Source organism: Sinocyclocheilus grahami, unplaced genomic scaffold (assembly GCF_001515645.1).
Source record: "Sinocyclocheilus grahami isolate Dianchi unplaced genomic scaffold, SAMN03320097.WGS_v1.1 scaffold170.1, whole genome shotgun sequence".
In the NCBI taxonomy this organism is placed as follows: domain Eukaryota; kingdom Metazoa; phylum Chordata; class Actinopteri; order Cypriniformes; family Cyprinidae; genus Sinocyclocheilus; species Sinocyclocheilus grahami.
Window position 1 is genome coordinate 1,339,854 of NW_015505349.1, and position 20,957 is coordinate 1,360,810.

General features: G+C 37.5%; 1 protein-coding gene across 5 annotated transcripts in view; it reads right to left on the bottom strand.

Annotated features, from left to right (window-relative positions):
- Nucleotides 1-799: 799 nt before the first annotated feature.
- Nucleotides 800-20,957, bottom strand: part of LOC107593389 (paired box protein Pax-7-like) — a 66,023-nt gene continuing 45,865 nt past the window's right edge. For all 5 annotated transcript variants that reach the window (XM_016283099.1, XM_016283096.1, XM_016283097.1 and 2 more), the window contains exons 9-10: nt 5,265-5,514; nt 800-1,325 (exon numbers count right to left, since the gene is read on the bottom strand). In XM_016283099.1, the coding sequence (XP_016138585.1) occupies nt 1,210-1,325; nt 5,265-5,514 (366 nt within the window). In that variant the 3' untranslated portion in view covers nt 800-1,209. The remainder of the gene's footprint in view (nt 1,326-5,264; nt 5,515-20,957) is intronic.

The following is a 20,957-nucleotide window of genomic DNA, read 5'->3' on the forward strand; positions in this document are numbered from 1 at the left end:
CAGATACCCATTCTACAGTTTCAGTTCAGTTCATTTTACAGTGACAACAGAAACTAATTTTCTTATGAATAAAAAAGTGCTACCAATTTAGTACATCCTCTTCCTAATTGCTGAAACATGAATTCACAAATCACCCTTCAGCCATTCATTGGCTAATATCTGATTGTTTTTAAGTTCTTGGATAAATGATAAGCTATATCTATACTTTCCATGAATAGCAGAGAAGCGTATGGGAAAGTATATCAAAAGCCATAACATGCTAAAATTGGCATTTGCCCATAAGGGCTCATTATAATGGTAATTATAGTGACCAGAGAGATGATTAAGTATGTGTTCTTTGCAAAAAGTACTAGAATGAAAATTATGTATTTTTGTCATTTGGTCATCATATTTCAGAACAGTGTACATTTTTAAGACAAAATCATCATAAATAACATTGATATCCCTAAGACACTTTCCACCCATAGAGAGCAGGTCACATACTACCTTTTTGCCCCATTTCAAGGCTCCACCAACCCAGATGCCCCACTGACCAGCCCAGGTTTTGTGGAATGTCAGGTTTAAGATTTAAATGAGCAAATTGTATGCATTGTAGCTTTGCAAACAACCTGCCACACTGTCATGTAAATCCATTAGAAATATAATGTTACAAAGCAAGGCCTTGTGGTTAAAATAGAAACAGGAACTAAACATGAGAAAAATAAAAATGAAACATGTAAACAAAGAGTAATTACAATAAGTAAATGCAACATCAATAGGAACAACCACATTTATAATAACAAATATAATTATAATACCATAATTTTCTATAAACAACCTGGTCTGAACAGTTTGCAATGGGCAAGCGGCTGCAGCTGTAGCCTATGTGTGCTAACACTGGATGCCGACGGGCAGGGCTTTAGTGATTTGGGCTCAGACAATTGATGCTCATTTTCACTCGGCTTCTTTCTGAAGCCCTGAAAGGGTCTCTTTGTTGTGAAATAGAGAAAGGATCGGGACGAGTAAGGAGATGCGGCACAATAGTGTCTGTTTTTTATGTGGAATGGCTTTTGTATTCACGCTGCTATAGGTAGAAAATCTAAGACTGCCCATGATTTTGTACTTCTCTTGGTCTTGTTCATTCCTAGTCAGATGGTCCATATGTGGGTTCTGCAGAAATATGGAGGGATGCTGGTGAAACACATGGTTGGATGTTCAGTTTGAGATCCATCAGTATGCCTGTCCCGTCTCCACCTGTAGCAGTCCGAGCACAGCCGAGTGCTCTCCGAGCTTCATCCTTCTCTGCGTGGACAAGCTCACATTCTTAGCCAGGTAATCCACCGCAGCTACACACAAAGATTAAAACAATCAATTCATTTCTCAGTGATACGAAAATAATATGCAACAGTGACTATTTTTGCCTAGATCTGTGGTGTACACGCAATCCATACACAGTTACCTGAATACACCTGTTCAAAGATGAACAAGCAAAAAACTCATTAAAAAACTAAAATACTTACAAATATATATTGTTTGGCATAAGGTAAAATTCTTTTTTTATTTTTTTGTGGCACTTAAAATAAAAAATGTCTTGGTGTAACAGACTGGTCTCAGTAAAAGTTAAAGATTTGAAGAAGAAAAAATGCTGTTTGGCATAATCTATCTAACATTAATATCTAAATATACTCAAAGTCATAGCTTTTTAAAAATATGCAATGAAAAAATTAAATAAATATGAATTAAAAAAATATTTTTCTGCCTAATGAAATCAGTGTGGCATAACCAACATAATTTTTTTCATAAATAGATATATGTATTTTTTTTTTTAAATATAGTTGTTGTTTTTTTAACAATATTTTATACATTTTAACTTTAAGGTTACACCACTTGATAGTTTTTAGAGCCTTTCAATCTAAATTAAAATGTATGAAATCAACATGAATACAAAGGTTATAGTTCAACAATTTCATTTTACGCAGCTTATTTGTAATTGATCCATCTAAGCAATTTTTTGAAAATCATGATTAAGTTTGGGGAAATATTTTATTACTTTTAAATTCATGATTAAACCAGTTGACATTGTTTTTAAATCAAAATAAACAAAAACAAAAACTGTTGAAAAAAATGTATAAAAACCAAAACACATACAAAGGTGACTTTTCTATATTTTCATCTTGAACATCCTTATTTGTCATTGATCCATATAAGCATATAAACTTTGGGTGTAGTTTCAGAGCAGACACTTCACATCATTGTGAGCTTTCACAAACACACTTCTGATTTCAGAGACACAGAGCACCTGTTCCCCACTGTCACTCATTCCTGTCATAGCGAGTATTCCTCAGCACATTTCTCATTATGTCTGTCATCCCTCTTCTCAGAATTCCACACTTCCCATCATATAACATTATATTGTGATGCACCAGTCTATTCCATCCATCCATCTTTCTTAAAAAAAAAAAGTCACCCAAATTGCCATAAAAAAATTTAAACAAAACAAAACAAAACAAAAAAAAAGCTTTTTTCAAGTTCTTTTGAAAGCAATTGGTTGGGGGAGAAAAGTTGGTGAAGCTAAAACTTTTTCAGCTCTACTGAGTAGATTTAGATAATGAGTCCACTTGATTTTCTACGCCTGTGAAAACTGTTACTGTTGATCGAGATATGTATCTGTATGGCTGTGCAAAATGCAATAGAGAGAGGGGAGAGACGGGTAAACAAAACAAAACAAAACAAAAAAAAAGCTTTTTTCAAGTTCTTTTGAAAGCAATTGGTTGGGGGAGAAAAGTTGGTGAAGCTAAAACTTTTTCAGCTCTACTGAGTAGATGTAGATAATGAGTCCACTTGATTTTCTACGCCTGTGAAAACTGTTACTGTTGATCGAGATATGTATCTGTATGGCTGTGCAAAATGCAATAGAGAGAGGGGAGAGACGGCTGAAAGAGTGGCGAGATTCCCACCAGATAGGTGTAGCACACAAAACGGTGTGACTAACATAGCACCTGAGGGCACAGCTCGCATTGGATTGATCTGGAGTCTGGCTTCGCTGAGAGATCTTTATCAGGAACACGTGTCGACTCTATCCCGCAGGCTAATCCAGGGTCAGAGGGCACCCAGAGTCCCGCTTGCAACCCAGGACCTCAGCATTGATCTGCCTCCCATCTCACACTGTTTCAATTTAAATACATGAGCTAAAGGCATTAAGGGCATTTGATTGGTGGAAAAAGACAGTGAATCGTGTTTGGGGTTGCGAGGACAAACCAAGGACAGGATGGAAGTGGTGTGGTGCAAAAAACTGGGGAAGCTCCAATTAACCCCTCTAGCCACTTCCCTTTCAAAACAGAAAAGGCCTCCCTCGCTGAGTCCAACTGGAATCAGTTTACTTATTAAGTTAGCATTGTGCTAGCTGTAACCTTCAGGTAATTATTTGCATAGACGTTTCCCACCCCCATCCTCAAAGCCGAAATGGAAAAAATGGAAGTGGAAACAGTCAAGTGGAGGAGGTTAAACCTGAGGGCTTTGCATTTCGAAACTGACAAGATTGAGTTTTTGCTACATGAGTGTTTTTGGAGCTGGCATTGCGACCACAGCCACTCCTTTTCCGACAAGCAGTAAACACAGTGATCATTTGATCAAAATGTCAACAGTAATGACAAAATGCATCACGACGGAGACGTCTATGATTAATGGATATAAAAAAGGCGAGCATTAGTGCGCTGGCATTAGCTGCTGGCATGTCAAGAGCCTCTGATGTTGTTTGGTCGGAGGCCCTTTGATTACTGCAGTCGAGGAGGTGTTATTTGAACCTCTCCTTCCTTTATTCATCATTAGCAGAAGTGTTGAGGCGGGGCAGAGCGAGGGTGTGTGCGGATGGTGCCAGACATCTGTCAGTGTGACAGTAAGCGCAGCACGTTAGCGTCTGTAAGCAAGAGCAAAAAGGAAGCTGTCAGGGAATAGTGGCACGTACGGTAGCAGCCGCATACCTGTGGGTGGGCTAGCTGTCTGTACAGGAGACACTGGTGCTGACAGCTCGCAGAGAGAGTAATCACAGCTCACTTAACCTCTCTCCCTCAGGAAGCCTTTCTCTCCTGTCAGCCCCGTTTACTCCTTAAATCCCGCTCAGAATGAATCTCTGCCTTCCCTAAGAGGAGCACCGAATCTGCTCTCTGACACTCACGGTCACACTGAACACATGCAAACACACGCACCTCTACAAAGTGCGCCCTTAAGCTGTTTCCCGAATTTCAATGAAATATTAGACAGGTGGGCTAAATCAGTGATTTCGCACCCCAGGGAGTACTTAAAAGAAATAGTTCCCTCAAACATTAAGATTCGGTACTAAACTCAACTAAAATAACTGAATGTAAATTAACTGAATTGTAAATCATTTAATGAATAACCAGGTACTCTTTTCCATATGACAGAAAGCAACACCACAAAATACTTGATATTTTTGTGTAATTGCTTAAGAAATTTACTAGCAATTTCTAAATAATTTTTTTTCTACACCTTATTTTTTGTGCCAGTTGAGTTGAACTCACTTGAACTCAAAATTCAGGTCAGTTTTGTGTACTAGCTCATTTGATTAATTTGATTCAAAAGATCTGTTATTTTTCTCATGAACCCCCATAATCTGTAGTGCATGATTTAATTTGACTTAAATTTCAGTTTCTCACACAAAGCTATCATATGGCTTTAAAATATGGGATATAGTGCATTTTAGTGCACAAGATGTATTGACCACTGTTATGGTGCTTTTTTTAGAGAAAGAGATTTTGGAGCTTTACAGCTCCTGTCTTTTATTACATGGAAAAAAAGTGTCCAGGATATTCAACTTAAAATTCTCCTTTTGCATTTCATAGAAGAAATACGGGTTGGAACAACACATGGATTAAATGAATGAAATAATTGTCCTTTTTAAATTAACTATCTCTTTAAGAAGGTCCTGGTTCTTAAATAAAAAATCACAGTTGTTGAAGGAACAAATTAAATAAGAAATATAAAATTATTATTATTTTTATATTTCTTTTTTTAAACATTTTAAGTCATTTTGAGATTCCCCCTTAAAAAGAAGTTTGCTGCGGCCCTCTGGTTGAGAACCACTGCAGTATAAAATAAAAAGTGTCAATATTAGGGTAACTTACAGTTACATTTACTCATTTAGCAGATGCTTTTATCTAAAGCGACTTACTCATGAGGAATACAACTTGAGTCCTACCGATGGATATGTAGGGGGAAATGCGACAAAAACGTTTTTCACTATAAGTAAAGAGGAGAGAAGCACTTACTCTGGCCGTACTGACTGTACTGGTAGCCCGCAGTGACGGGGTCCACGCTGTAGCTGGTGGTGCTATACGTAGAGGGGCAGTAGGACTGGGAGGAGGGCAGGCTGTCAGCAGTCTTGATAGGCTCGGAGCGATGGCTGCAGCTGGCTGAGATTGGGTTGGAGGCCTCCAGGCTGCTGTGCAAGGGGGAAATGGAGAACTCATGCTGGGGCTGAGGGGCCACGGCGCTAGGGTTGCTGAGGATGCTCATCACCTGGTGGGTAGAAAGGAATGAGAGTCAGGATCAGCAAAAAGATATGGAAACCACAGTAAATTTTTTTCCCAATTCATTGTTGGTCACTGCATGTCACGCGAAGTTCAAGGCCTCACTCTTTATAGGGGTTAAACATCTTCACAACTACCCCTTTCCTGCATCCCAAGGGAGCATTTACTAGGCTGAAAACAGTGTCAGTGTCATAACAAGCTCCCAGGGAGAATTTAATCTGGAGCCTTCAGCCATCCCAGAGTCTCAACCCTCATGAATGATTAAAATAATAAACACTCATATTAGATGCCCCCAGAGATTAGACACTCTACAAGGTCTGTCCTTGTTTTGTTTAATATTGTTTACAGCAAACAGTAAACTCTGGAAAAACAATAATAGTAATATTTTAATATATGTGACCCTGGACCACAAAACCAGTCTCAAGTCGCTGGAGCATATTTGTAGCAATAGCCAAAAATACATTGTATGGGTCAAAATTATTGATTTTTCTTTTATGCCAAAAATCATTAGGATATTATGTAAAGAGCATGTTCCATGAAGATATTTTGTAAATTTCCTACTGTAAATATATTCAAACTTAATTTTTGATTAGTAATATGCATTGCTAAGAACTTCATTTGGACAAATTTAAAGGCGATTTTCTCAGTATTTAGATTTTTTTGCACCCTCAGATTCCAGATTTTCAAATAGTTGTATCTCGGCCAAATATGGTCCTATCCTAACAAAACATACATCAATGGAAAGCTTATTTATTCAGCTTTCAGATTATGCATAAATCTTAATTTCTTAAGACCCTTATGACTGGTTTTGTGGTCCAGGGTCACATATACACAAATCAAAAATAAAGCATAAACCATAATAAAATAAAGTAAAAAAAATGTAATTTATTTCTGTGATGCAAAGCTGAATTTTCAGCAGCCATTACTCCAGTCTTCAGTGTCAGATGATCCTTAAAAAAACGTTCTAATTAGCTGATTTTTCAAATTTTTTGATCAATGTTGGAGACGCTTGTGCTGCTTAATGATGCACAATAAAAATATTCCATCGACAAATATTATTTAGATTTTCTTTATTTTCTTCACCCATCACATTTTAAATCTGTACATAAAGCCATTTGAAAGTCATGCTGTTGATTACCACAGAATGCGAAAAAAAAACGAATTTGAAATATATTATTTACATATATGTACACATATAAATACCCATTAACAAAAAAAATACTTATAATAATAACTGAACCATTGTATATGTGATAGGTTAAAGTCAGAGTCATTCAAAGCTGTTTCAAAACCAATGTGAAGCAGCCGGATAGAAGGGGTGGAGGTAGAGAAAAAAAAGGGTCAGAGACGCTGAATGCAGAGGTTGCTCTGCCTGCCACATGCTCCCCATCCGCAGACTGAAACAAAGCATCCTCCTGAACATCAGGTTCACGTTGTGGCTCACTACGCCCCGCTGCCCTTTGGCCATCTCAGGACCCAACCTGCTAAACCAATTAGCCCATCACAGAGCTGCTGTGAGCAAAATCAAGCCCACATGCACCACTCAAAACAACATCCATGGGCTATTTGTTGAAGTATGATACAACCCAGGAGATGACAGAGGACTTCAGAATGATCAGCTGCACGTTGGGAAATAAATCAACATTTTACAACAAGGCATTGGCCCACCAGTGTGCATACATTCTCAGACGCATGGCCTAAACAGATAAGTGAATTTAGACTAATATCCTCCCGAAGCTTCCAGGAAAATATGCAGCACTTGAAACATATTAAATACATAAAAGGGCACTTGAAATGGAGCATGTTGGACTATACGAGTGCGGAAAGTCCCTCTTCTGACTTCCTGTGATGAAGGTGGTAGAGAGAGAGAGGGAAATGTGTTAATTTATGGGGCAGCACACAGCGGGCTTTCACGCCGCTGAGTGCTGGTATATGACCCTGGACACGGGGCGATGAGTCAGGGGCAAACCGCCTGCCCGACAGGGGGCTGAATGGGCAGCTGGAGGAGAGACAGACTTAACAGGCGCTTAATTGAGGTTTGATTATATTCAGCTCTAGCCGTTAAATGAAATGCCCCTCACAGGACTGTATGTGGCACTATTATGTTGAATGCATGGTATGCTGTTTTAAAGTCAGCATGAAGTGAACATCTATTTTTTAAATGCACATTATTGATCTTATTGTGAACAATTGACGTGTATATATTTCATTAAAAAAAAAAGTTTGACCCCATAATTCTGATGACGTATGATGAACTTCTCCAATCACTGTGTTTGTATAAACCCTGTCCCTTTCTAACAATACATTGCAAGCTGCCATTCAGATTTGTCTCCATCCAATCAACAACTCGTGTATAGACCCAAGTCAACGCCTTACATTTTTTCTTTTTTAAGAATTCTTTTGTACTCGGATGTATGTCACAATACGGAAATGTCACTACTTCCATTTTATCGCAACTTCAAATAACAGAGCATTAAAGAAGACAACATTTTGAAATGACATTTAGTCATGAGGCAAACACTGATGTCTGACCTGCACCATATGCAGCATATATTCACAATACATATTGTTTCAAAACAGCATTACAGAAAATGCTTGTTTCAATGTTACAATTGGGAAGACTTATATTATCAGCCACAGAGGAGTGTATCAAAGTAATGTCCATATGGCAGAAATATAATACAAGTTACATGGTTAGCTGTATCATGTATATAGTTAAGCAGACAAAACAAATGTTTTAGGCAGCAATCGTAATGATTACAATATAAGGATAATATTGTACAGTTTTGTATGTGGATCCAAAGCTGGCATCACCTGAAGTCTTCACATTATTGGATAGATATAGATATGGCTTATGTACCTTTTTGATGTTCCAAAAATGACAAACACCATAAAGGTGTCCATACGACCAACCTGGTCTCATAAGTACCTCTCTCTGGGTACTTTTCTGCAACACCGTTTTTACGTAGGCCTACCTTACTGCATGTTTCGCCGCAGTTTCAAAGACAAATGTCCACTGAGTGGTGCTAAAACACGGGTTCAATAGGTGAACCCTGGTACGTTTTTATTACGTTGATATAGGTACGTATTGCTGTGTTTTTATTACGTTGCTTCAGGTACTGTGGTGGTTCAGAATTCAAATATCCAGGGACTGTCGCTAAAAGTTAATGCTCTATCATGTTGGAAATGTGCCCTACACCAAACCCAACCCTAAACCTACCCGAGTGTTAACAAATGCAAAACTGATATAAAAACTCATTTTTTTATTGCAACCGTGACATTTGAACTTCCTTATATGCAGATTTGAACTGTTTTGTCGAATCGTAGTTACACGGGATTCGAACTGGAGCTTCTCACCTCTCAAGTACGTCTCCGTACTCCGTGAGCAACCGAACAAACTTACCGTCTATGAAAACCCATAGATATGAAGCTGGATATGTGTGATTCTAACATTCAAAAGCATCAGTTTTTAAATCTCCCCAAATTTCTCCCAAACGAAAATTACGCTTTATTAATCGAAACTTTGTGTGAAAAGTCTGAGTTTTACTGCCTCTAGTGTTCATTTCTTTTGGAAACTGCAGTGATATGTACTTATTGGTACGTATTTCGCGTCTCGCGAAAAAGTGCCCCCAGGTAAATTTTTGCCATGACCAGGTAGCATATGACATATACACACTATATTCCAAGTCTTCTGATGTCATATAGTAGATTTATAAAATGTAAAATAAATGTCCACATGACTGTGATCAGTACATCATGGTAAAAGTGCAGCATGAAGATTCAGGAAGATTCATGAAAAATATTGTCAAATGGATTTGGAAACACATCAGGATAAGTAAATAGAGTAAATAATGACTTTTTGTGAAATATAAGGTTTTTATTTCTGTTCCTCTATCCATTTTAAACTAGGAATAACAAGAATTTCCAGAAAACTGCAATGAAGTTGTGAAATTCTGTAATCCTTTGTATTCCCCAAATACTGACATTTCACTGTAATATGAGCTAATTTGAGCTAATAGTAAAGCTTGAGCCTATGTAAGTTCAGATTCTCCCCAGGAGTGGAGTTTTAATCAGATGAGCGGGGGACGCAAGCACAAGGGGTGTCAACCCAGAATGTGGGCAGAGAGCGCCGGGTGCCTGACACCTCCATTCAGCCCTGCGCTTAAGCAGCCTGTAGCCTGGGTGATGCCATTATTGTGCTGGAAGACAAATTATTCAAATCTTCAAATTTAGCATAACCTTATTGACATCAATTAAAGTGGCAAACGGAGAATATTCCAGCACGGTAAGAGGTAGAGCCTGGCTTTTTATCACAAGAGGCAGCACGTGGTGAGGTTATTGTCAGCTCAATCCTCTCGCCGCACAGCGCACTGCGGAGAGGCCTGCCTTAAACTGCAGCGCCCAGCCAGCTGTAATTAGGACATTCAACTTAAAGTGCACATGGAGCCACAACATAAACACTAACAAACAGCAGGACTGCCTGTGAACTCTTTTCATGGGCTGCTGCACTCACAGTGGGACAACTGCAAAGCAGAAAGGGCAGAAACGAGAGATTCTGGCTCTGTTTTAGAAAGGGCTCACTTATCAGCCACAATTTTTGTCATGGGAATCACTGTGCTAAAGTTGAGTTGCTTTTAAGAAAACTGTTTTTCTTAGAAGACACTATAATATTGTTCAGTTCATGAAATTAAATGAATGCTTCAGGATAAATACAAGTAAATTGATTAGTATAGAAAATAACACTGTCACTCAGTTTGTAAATAAAATGTAAAAAAATAAAATAAAATGGGAAAAATAAAACAAAATAAAATGGAGGAAAAATGTATTTGAGGAAATAAAAAATAAAATGAAATAATATTCTAGAATAAATATAGGTTAAATGATTACCATAGCCATTGTACCATTGCTGTAACATAACACAAATATCCAAAATATCGTTGTCACTTAAGTTGAAACTGAAAATAAAATAGATAGAGAGTAGAAAAAGAATAGTTCATTATATTAAATAGTACATTTACCCCATAGACTTTTCATGTAACTATCAAAGTGTATTTTTATGCTTTAAAGGGGTCATATGACATTGCTAAAAAATAACATTATTTTGTGTATTTGGTGTAATGAAATGTGTTTATGCGGTTTAAGGTTAAAAAAACACATTATTTTCCACATACTGTACATTATTGTTTCTCCTCTATGCCCCGCCTTTCTGAAACGCGTACATTTTTACAAAACTCATCGGTCTGAAAAGCAAGGTGTGCTCTGATTGGCCAGCTATCTAGTGTGTTGTGATTGGCCGAATACCTCAAGTGTGTGACATAAATGTTACGCCCCTTACCATACTGTGCTGCCGTGTCCCGGAGCGACGAGACAAAACCAATAAAACCCATTACAAACAAGGCATATGTTGCATCCAGTGGGGACATAATTATGGATTATAATGACCTGTACTGTCTTTTTACGCATTGCGTTGCATCGGGCCGCGTAAACATAAAACCATGTCTGCATTTGGGATCGGAGAAACGACAAACAACAAGCGCTACTCTACACTGCTCAAAACTCGCGTTTGAATCGTCAGTGGCAAATCCTTTAAATATGAAAACGTACTTACAGGCTGTGAGTCAGCATTATTTGTCAGCATCATAGACTGTATAGGGTCAGCATGCGCGCCGAAGGGGAAACAGGAACTGAATTCACCGGAACACCGGCATTGTAGGCTACTCTCCCAGGAAACAGTCCTCGTCCTCCTTAAAATGCGCTGCACACATCTGAATATTTGACCAAACAAAGTAGTTTCGCTTTCACAACGAAACACACAGCATCTCCACGACATGGTGGTGGCGGCAACAGCGAGAATCAAAGTTACGCCTTCTTTCTTTGCGTGAACATTTGGGCGGCGTTATGCAAATCTTCCCAAATTCCCACGTAGACATGTGGGGGCGTGTTTAAACGAGGCGTTTTAGGAGGGCGTGGATGAGTCTTAACTTTTATAAAGAATATCTCTTTGGGTTTGAGACTTTAGTCTTTGCAACTTTAGGGATCTTATCTATGCACGAACAGCTTGTAACACACCAAAGAGAAAGGAAAACTTGAAATCGCATCATATGACCCCTTTAATAAATCAAGGAAGTTGTTTCAAAAGCATAAGGGTATGGGAGAATGGTAAATATGCAAAATATGGGTTTCAGAAAAAGTTCTTTTCAGTTGTTAGAATTCTGTATCATTTTCTTAAATTGTGTACATAATCTTTTAGTATAAGCCAGATATTATGTTAAAGGGCAAAATGTATAAACTTGGATGACCTTGCCTGCAGTTAGAACCTAAGACTATAACCGAGTGGAGTCGACAGCCCAGTCAGATGCAGAGTTGTAATCTATTATTTCCTGCCATACTACCATTGCTAAGTAAAAATCAATATTCTTTCCACATGTGTAACCTTTTTGTATCTGATACGGCTGGTGGGAGTAAGCTGGAATATTTGCCAATCAATCTGGCTGACAAACATCCCCAGGCAGTGCGACTCTCCAGGCCCACAAACACCAGAGGACAAATCCAGCCCGACCCACACGAGCACACAGTGCGAACAGCCCGGCTGAGACACATTTAACTTTCTTGAGCCCTTTCAAAGTAACTCCCCACCCCCACAACCCTCAACCCACCACCCCAGCCCAACTATTTCCTCTTTCTCTCCCTCTTTCATTCTGTGAAGCATCCCCCCAGTAGCTAGGCTTTCATTTGTTGTCGGTCTGTGTGAGAGCTGCTAGTGCAGATAATGCCAGGCAGGATCCAGTTTAAAGGACATAGCTGCAGGCATTTTGCTCCTCTCCCTCTCTCGCTCGCTTCTTTTCACTTTCTGTCTCTCGACAGATAGATTACTTTATAAATAATAATAAAAAGTAATTAATTCTCTCAACTTCAGAGCCCTCTAGCCTGCAGCAGTGTAAATGTAAAACTGAAAATTGATACAATGTGCATCCTTTCAGATAAACAAACAGTGCAGTGGCAATAAAAAGGAAAGCTTTTCACACTACCATAATTTCCTTAACTGTTAAATTATATTTTTTGTCTGAGTAAATGTTTGACGTGACTTGGTTCTTTGTTGGATTTTTTTTCTTGCCGAAATGGAACAAGGCTCATGCTTAGCTGGAACAAAACTGAAATGCGATGACAGTCTCTAAAAAGGGAAAAAACGAAAGGCTAATTCAACAAAACTGGAACTAAACACTCACACAAGATGGCTTAATAACACTACACTTTATTAATAATGTTATATATCAATAATCACTAAATCACTATACAGTCTATTGTAATATGGGTGGTGGAAGGCAAATTAAAGCATGAGTTTTAAGACTTGCTAGGGAAATAGTATAATGTTACTTAAAATTGTGGGGTTGCAGGATTGTTTATATTCAACCCCATGTTCCATGTTAAAAATAAGTGGTTACCACAGACTTTGACTCAACAACAACAACATTCAAATATATATTTTGTTTTTAATCATATACGGTTTTATTTACAACTTCTAAAAAAATTTTTTTTTGCAAACATTATCGGAGTAAGATTTAATTCAGTGTTATGCTGTTTCTTTGTAATTATTTGGAAAATTTTGCAATTTCTGAGAAAAAAAACAGTTTCAAGGTATTTCCTACACCATTTTTGTAACAATGATTTACTACAAATATTCATTAAAAATAATAATAATAGTAATAATAATAATAATGAATCAAGATAAAACTAATTATAAAATGAGTAATTATAATTAGTGTATACATTTTATTATATATATATAATACTAATATAAAATGTAAATAATATATATCACATATATCATTTAGAATATAATATAACATAATATATACAGTATAATTTTATCAGTTTTCTATTTTTACAGACAAAGGAAGCTGCTTTCTATGGTAATCAACAGCATACTGCCAGGTTTTTATGTCAATAGGTTATAAGTTGTATTTAAACCAAAATATACTCTTAAGAATAACAAGCGTTATTCTGTAGGTTTTACTGTAGGTGAATCCCCTGTTGAGAGCTATAATAGCATAAAAAGACACTCACAATACAGTCCCTGACAATACAGCCCAAAATCTGGCCTGTCCACCTGCTCTGAGAGAGAGAGAGAGAGCGAGAGTGAGAGCAGTAGGACAAATGTGGGAGGAGAATCTAGGAGGACAGTGTGTGTCTGTGGGCCAGCTAACTCAGCCCTGCATCCACACACGAGCACACAAAATCTCTCTTTTTACGCATATCCACACTCGGCTTAATCTATTCAATACTGGATTTGCTGGTGTGTGAGAGAGCGGCTCACATTTCACTGGAATATACACAAGTATGTTGGGAAAATGTCACCTGTGCAGGGAGCTGGAATGACAAGGGTTGATGTCATAAGGCTATCTGCACAGCTAAAGGTTACATGTCCTACCCGCAGACCTCCAGTCCTAATATCACACTTACAGAGATCAGCTGTAGTAAATGTACTGAGTTAAGGGGGATAGATGCAGTATGAATAGATTACAGACATGGAAAAAAAACGCTGCTTCCAAAAACGATATTGGATTTTAGGATTAGCAAAAAGAACACAATGTTCTCTTGAGTGACATGAGTATAAAACACTCACCGACTTCAGCTTTACATTTCAGGGGCAATATCTGATGCAATGTAGCCGTAATTAAAGAAGCGCTGCCATTCTTTGTCGGAAAGTCGCTTTTCAGAGAGATGCCACAATCATCAAAAACCCCAACACCCACAATTCCAGAATCAACTAGCAAACAATGTCAAGAGGCAAGATAGCAAACACAGAAATGGAAATGTGGACATTTGAGCGTGGTAGTTCCAGAATGCTGTGATGAGTGATGTAATTCCACACGGATCTGGGCAATACAATCATGACTCATGCTGAGATGTTCATTAGTTATAGATAAAGTATGTCTTTCTGCACCACAAGTGACAACATACAGAACTGTAACCAGAATTTACTACCAAAAAATAAAATAAAAATATAAAACAAAATAAAACTAATAGAAATAGAAAGTTCACAGCATTTGTCTGAAATAGATTTTTTTTGTAATAATGTAAATAATGGGTTTACTGTACTTTTGATCAATTTAATGCACCCTTGCTGAATAAAAATATTAATTTCTTTAAAAAAATAAATAAAAATATCTTACTGACCCCTACACAATACTGCTTCCAAAAACGATATTGGATTTTAGGATTAGCAAAAAGAACACAATGTTCTCTTGAGTGACATGAGTATAAAACACTCACCGACTTCAGCTTTACATTTCAGGGGCAATATCTGATGCAATGTAGCCGTAATTAAAGAAGCGCTGCCATTCTTTGTCGGAAAGTCGCTTTTCAGAGAGATGCCACAATCATCAAAAACCCCAACACCCACAATTCCAGAATCAACTAGCAAACAATGTCAAGAGGCAAGATAGCAAACACAGAAATGGAAATGTGGACATTTGAGCGTGGTAGTTCCAGAATGCTGTGATGAGTGATGTAATTCCACACGGATCTGGGCAATACAATCATGACTCATGCTGAGATGTTCATTAGTTATAGATAAAGTATGTCTTTCTGCACCACAAGTGACAACATACAGAACTGTAACCAGAATTTACTACCAAAAAATAAAATAAAAATATAAAACAAAATAAAACTAATAGAAATAGAAAGTTCACAGCATTTGTCTGAAATAGATTTTTTTTGTAATAATGTAAATAATGGGTTTACTGTACTTTTGATCAATTTAATGCACCCTTGCTGAATAAAAATATTAATTTCTTTAAAAAAATAAATAAAAATATCTTACTGACCCCTTTTGAATGATATTCTACAGTATGTTTGATCCAATCAGGACACACAAACAAACAGTTTGCATAAATTACACCATTCACATGTATTAACCATTATACAATTCTGTCTTCCATGATATTCTTCAATCTAAAGCCTCAACATAAAAAGTGCAAGGGGCTAATCATGCAATATAAATTCATTTCCGTACATCATCATCATTATTAGCTGGCATCATTACTAGGAGAGACACTATGAGTCTATTAAACATACAGTACATGAACCCACACTGCAGAATCAGGCCATCATGACATCAGTGCAGTCGCCTTGAAAGGTGACAAAACAAGACCTCCACCCGAGAGACAAAACAGCTATTTTTGAAATAAACACTATTGCATAAAATCAATTAGTGGTTTTGTCACAGCTGGAGGCAGAGGTGGGTAATTAGAAGACCCGTCTGTTTACGGTGAGACCTTTGCAGGATCTCTCTCCCCTAGTGGCAGGGAGCAGATGACATAGATGATTTCCTCTCCTGGCTCGATGTCATTGTGCTAATTGGCCACAGCACATTAATTGAAAGTGAAAAGAAAAGTCCGCCAAAAATGGCTGAGGCGGCTGGGGAGTCTTTAATTGTTTCAAATTAGGCATGTGATTGACAGTGACAGAAAGTGGGCATTGACAAGCTGGGCCCAGATGAGAGCGATTAGCGTGCAACCAGACAAGCTGTCACTTCTCGCAACATGTTATCTGTAGGAAATATTCTGCATATGGCTCTTTTAACTCTGTATAGTAACCCAGAACTCTGGTAACGCATGATGGGAATCAATGTGCTGAGTGAAAGAGAAAAATAACTTACACTGACAGATGTCAATACATAAAGTTACATAAAACATATATGAAAAATAAACAGAGAATAGCTGAAAGCTATATAACTTATGTAAAGCCAGGCAGCAAAAAAGCAGATTTTTGTACAATTGTGATTTTCAACTTTTTTTTCTACATTTCACATTTGATTCAGTGTGTTACTTGACATTTCTTTGATATTGTTTGTGAAATTTACTAGCAATTTCTGAGTGAAAATTGTAAAAACGTTTAAGTGTACACATCATCTACTTAAATATTTCATATTAAATACTTATTAAATATTTTATAGGATTACACAGTCTGCTACAAATGAGAAAGTAGTATTTGCATCTCTATTTAACCCATTTTACCTCTGCAAAATTGCACATATTTTCTACCCAAATCAGCACAGAATATTTGTAAACTCTGTATAATATATTATGGCAAAATGCAGAGCACATATATAGAAAATTGGCTAAAATTGCTTAAAATATTTATTTAGTTAAAGCTATTTTTAGCGAACAAGGCCTATTTATTTGAAATAAATTATCAATAATAAAATGCAAAAATATATCTTTCACAATAAATATAAAAAGTAAAAGAATAAATAGCTTTTTTAATCAATATGTATTTATTTGAATCTAGTTTAAATAAATAAATAAACCTTTTTTATATACATAAATAAAGCCTTGTATGCGTAGCTGCCCAGTGTCACTATGACCCTTTGTTTTCATCCACAAAAATTGCTTATTAAAACATTTTTTCTAGAAATATATTGCATTACAATCACTGCTAGTCTGCTTTAGTGTAATACAGACAAGACTTTTCAGTACCACAGGACCCTAAATGTCCCAAAGTGCTACAAGGCCTGGAGTTAACCAAAGGTTAATGTGTCCTATTGAGCTGATATAGGAAAAAGTGTGAGGTGCAATCTGATTATTTTATTCAGTGTTTGCGGATGTGTGAGATAGATTCAGTCACAAGGAAAAAAACATCCCCCTCTGACCTCTCATCCTACCTCTCATCTTTTCACACCTCATGCTGCTGCTGCCGCCTCCGCTTCTGCCAAATTAAATATCTGCTTTAAATGATTTCACAAGGAGCGGCTCGGCAGCAGCGAACGCCATCCAAGAATAATGCAAGGTGGAGAGTTGGCATAGGAGGCGGGAGGAGGGGGTGTTTGTTTGCTAAAAACAGCAGGGAGCAGGCCTAGTGAAGAATGTCAAGTCAAATTGTTCTTGACAGTGTTAATATCTGCACTTCATAGGGATAATTACATGTAAATAAACAGTGAAATAGCTCTCAGCTGGAGTCTGAGAGGAGAGAGCGGGGCAGTTAGTGTCAGCCAGCTGGGGACTCCATCACTAAGGACAGTGTGCGAGCGTGAAGGAGGGGGAGGGGAAGTATACGGAGGTGGAAAACCTTTGAGATGTTGTAAAACCACATCACAAAAACTGTAAAACTATTGTAGCTTTACATACAAAATCCAAAACAATGAGACAAGCTTACAAAAGTCTGTCATAAACTGTGGAGGGGGCAGGCAGGGTGATTGGCAGTTGTAGTTTTACGAGGCTGTAGTATTAATCATAACTTCACACCTGTCAGACTGGCATCTGGAACTAACAGGAAGCATGTGCACAAAGCCGACCCCCCCAACCCATGGTGTTTTGAGCAGGTTCACAATTGTTAGAAGTTTCGCTGTTCATACCCAGTGACCTTGTAGACTCACTCACTTTATGATCGTGATACCACAACTGAAAAATAAAATAAAATAAAAATAATGAAATAAAATGCTCAATTCAGTCAGTTAATACATATTTACTCTGCATTTACATTTATTCAGAATAAAATAAATGAATAGCATAATTCATACGGTAAAACAGTAGAAAGCTATACTGAAAAAAATAAGAATTAAAATAAATAACGAAATGAAATGAAATGAAATAAAGCAAAACAAATCAAAATACGGGATGTATAGGTTCAAAGTAGAGGTCTTACCCAAAACCGACGTGCATAAATTAATTTTTTTTTAAAGAAAAACCCGACCCGACCCGAGACAGACAGACACGATGAAATTAGATCTGAGTCCGACCCGATGGCATTTAATTTCGAAACCGACTGGACCCGAACGTAAACGTCATTGACGTATGTACATCCTGCAGCCCCACAGTCAGTGAGGAAAAATCCCGGTGTCCTGCTGACTGATTTGGCCGCTTCTCCATACTTTGATTTATTTAACATTTATTCAATTTATTATTAGGCTACTTTATATTAGTGTCTGCCTGATGGATACAAGTTATTTCTAAACTCGGCTTTCAATTGTGACCAGTGGATTTGAAAAATTAACGTGATAGCTTGATAAAAAAATAAATCGATAGCCATTAAAATTCATGGATTCGCTAGTGTTGTCTGCAACCTGATCTCCGGCGAAAGGCTTCTGCACACAAAAAAGAAAAGCACTGAATGAACACGCAGCATAATGAAGCGAGTGGATTTTCCTGATGGATCTCATATCTATAAGATGATTTCTGTGTGCAAGGTTACAAGCTTATGCTCCTTTTCTATGTGCGTTCCTCTCTTAACACGAAAGTGAAAGTAACCTACGCATTCGGGATAGTTTAAAATTATTTGGGTCTAATCTGGTCCATTTGAAAAAAGCATGTTTATTTTAAATTACCCGAGTTCCGAGGCCGCTAATACCGAACCCGACTCGTGTCCGAGGTACTCGTCGAAGTTTTGGACCCGAACCCGCTCGGGTCTCGGGTTGGACCTCGGGTTTTCGGATCCAAGTGGACCCGTGAAGACCTCTAGTTCAAAGTGACTCGTTAAAAAAAAAACAAATCATCAATCTGTTTATAAAATGTTTATAAACATGACATATACAACAATTTCCCATTCCCAGTAGATCCTTCTTTAGAAACATGTAACCACTAAGACACAAAGTATGTCTGTTTAATCAAAATAAACTGAATAATAGACTTCAGTAATGCTTTAGGAAAATAATAGCTGTAGAAATGTATGTTCATATTGTTCAAGCACTTTTTATAGTGCTTTAAATAAATATTTGAGGATTGCCTCATTCGACATAAAATAAGATTATAGCTTATGGAATGCGTCTTATAGAGAAAAATGTATATTATGCATGAATACATGCAATCAGGTTTTTAAGATTGTTGAGGTAATATTAATAGGTAATAATGTTTTTCAATCTAACAGTTAATTCTCCTGCATTTCAGCCACAATGCAGTGAGTGTACTGGTCTCTCTTAAATCCTCATCTCCTTGGCTGTCTCTGTGAGATAAATGTAAATCACATTCTCTTATATCCCTTATTTATCAGGATGCAACAGTTCACTTTCACACACAAACACAAAAGAGAGCAAGAGAGAGTGAAACTCTCTTTTAGAGTGCTAAATGAAGAACAGAAAAGAGAGAGGCTGAGAAATGAGAATGTTTGGACTCTATACAGACACCATATTATGAATATATCATGAATGAAAAATTCATAAAAGGGATAGACAGCTAAATTAAAAATATTACAGCCTCCTTTTCATTTAAAAAAATATGATGTGTATATATAATTATATATATTTATAATTAAATATAATTTACCCTGATTAAGGTCATTGCTTCTCTCAAAATCATCAGATTCATGCATACCAGTCCCTATTCTAGTGCTGATGTTGTGGAGATCATAATTAAATCATGCTTAATATTTTTCTGTCTTTCCACACATACAGTTATACGACAGACCCTCAATTTTCAGTCTAGAGCCCATTGGAGATGTTGAATGTGAAATTTACATATGTATTTGAGTGACCTGAGAAACCTACTATGTTTCATTAACACATGCACAAGACTTCAATTTCTCTCAGTTTGTGCTAGAGAGGGGGAAAAAAAGATAGGAAGGGCGAGAGAAACCAAATAAATTCATGCAGAAAACATTCTGCCAGTGGATATGATTTAAATTCCCCTGATTTTCTTGGCAGCTTCTGAGCAGGTCTCATCTTTTTTTTTTTTTAAAGCCTCTTACTTTTTAACTCTTGCCAAATTGAAACAGCATCTGTATTTAAGATGGGTTCTAATTAACAAGTAATTCTCCTCTGCTCTCGGAGCATGGGGGTGATGTAAATGTGCATTTATTTAGTCTTTTGATTTGTTGATGGTGACACATGCCAGCTGACACCGTGCCCGGCGAGCAGCTTAATACCACACTGGTAATAATAGCAGAGATGGCACATAGATTCACTCATTGACATTTAGGTGCATAATGTCTTGTCAAAAATCTGCAAAAAATAAGGAAAACGGAGTGAACCAAAACTCAATCACTTTCTCACCCCCTCTCTCTCTCATATATTTTTTTGCTTTTTTGGCAACCCCTGTGCAGGCTTCTTAAATATAATTCATCCAGTTTAAAGTGGCTGCTGTGCTAATGGAGGAGAGGAGAGAGGTTGGAGTCCCCCCTCCCTTATCTCTAGCAGACAGTTGTCAGGAATCACTGGTGAGGCCTGAGTTTTGCGCGTGGCTCAGGCAGGGAGGCCTGGGGATACGGATCAAAGGGAGTGCTGGTGAGCACTGCTCTGCCTCTGATCCCCCAGTGCTGAAACCCAGCCTATTCGCTCTCCCTTCCTAACATCAAATGCTAGCCAAAGTTCCTTCATTCCAAAACACAAATCTTCCAAATGCAATGGAGTGGGGCACACACACACACACGAATGATACATTTGCCATTTTTCTTTCACTTCTCTTACAAGTACTGTGGATGCATTTGTTTGATAGAGGATTG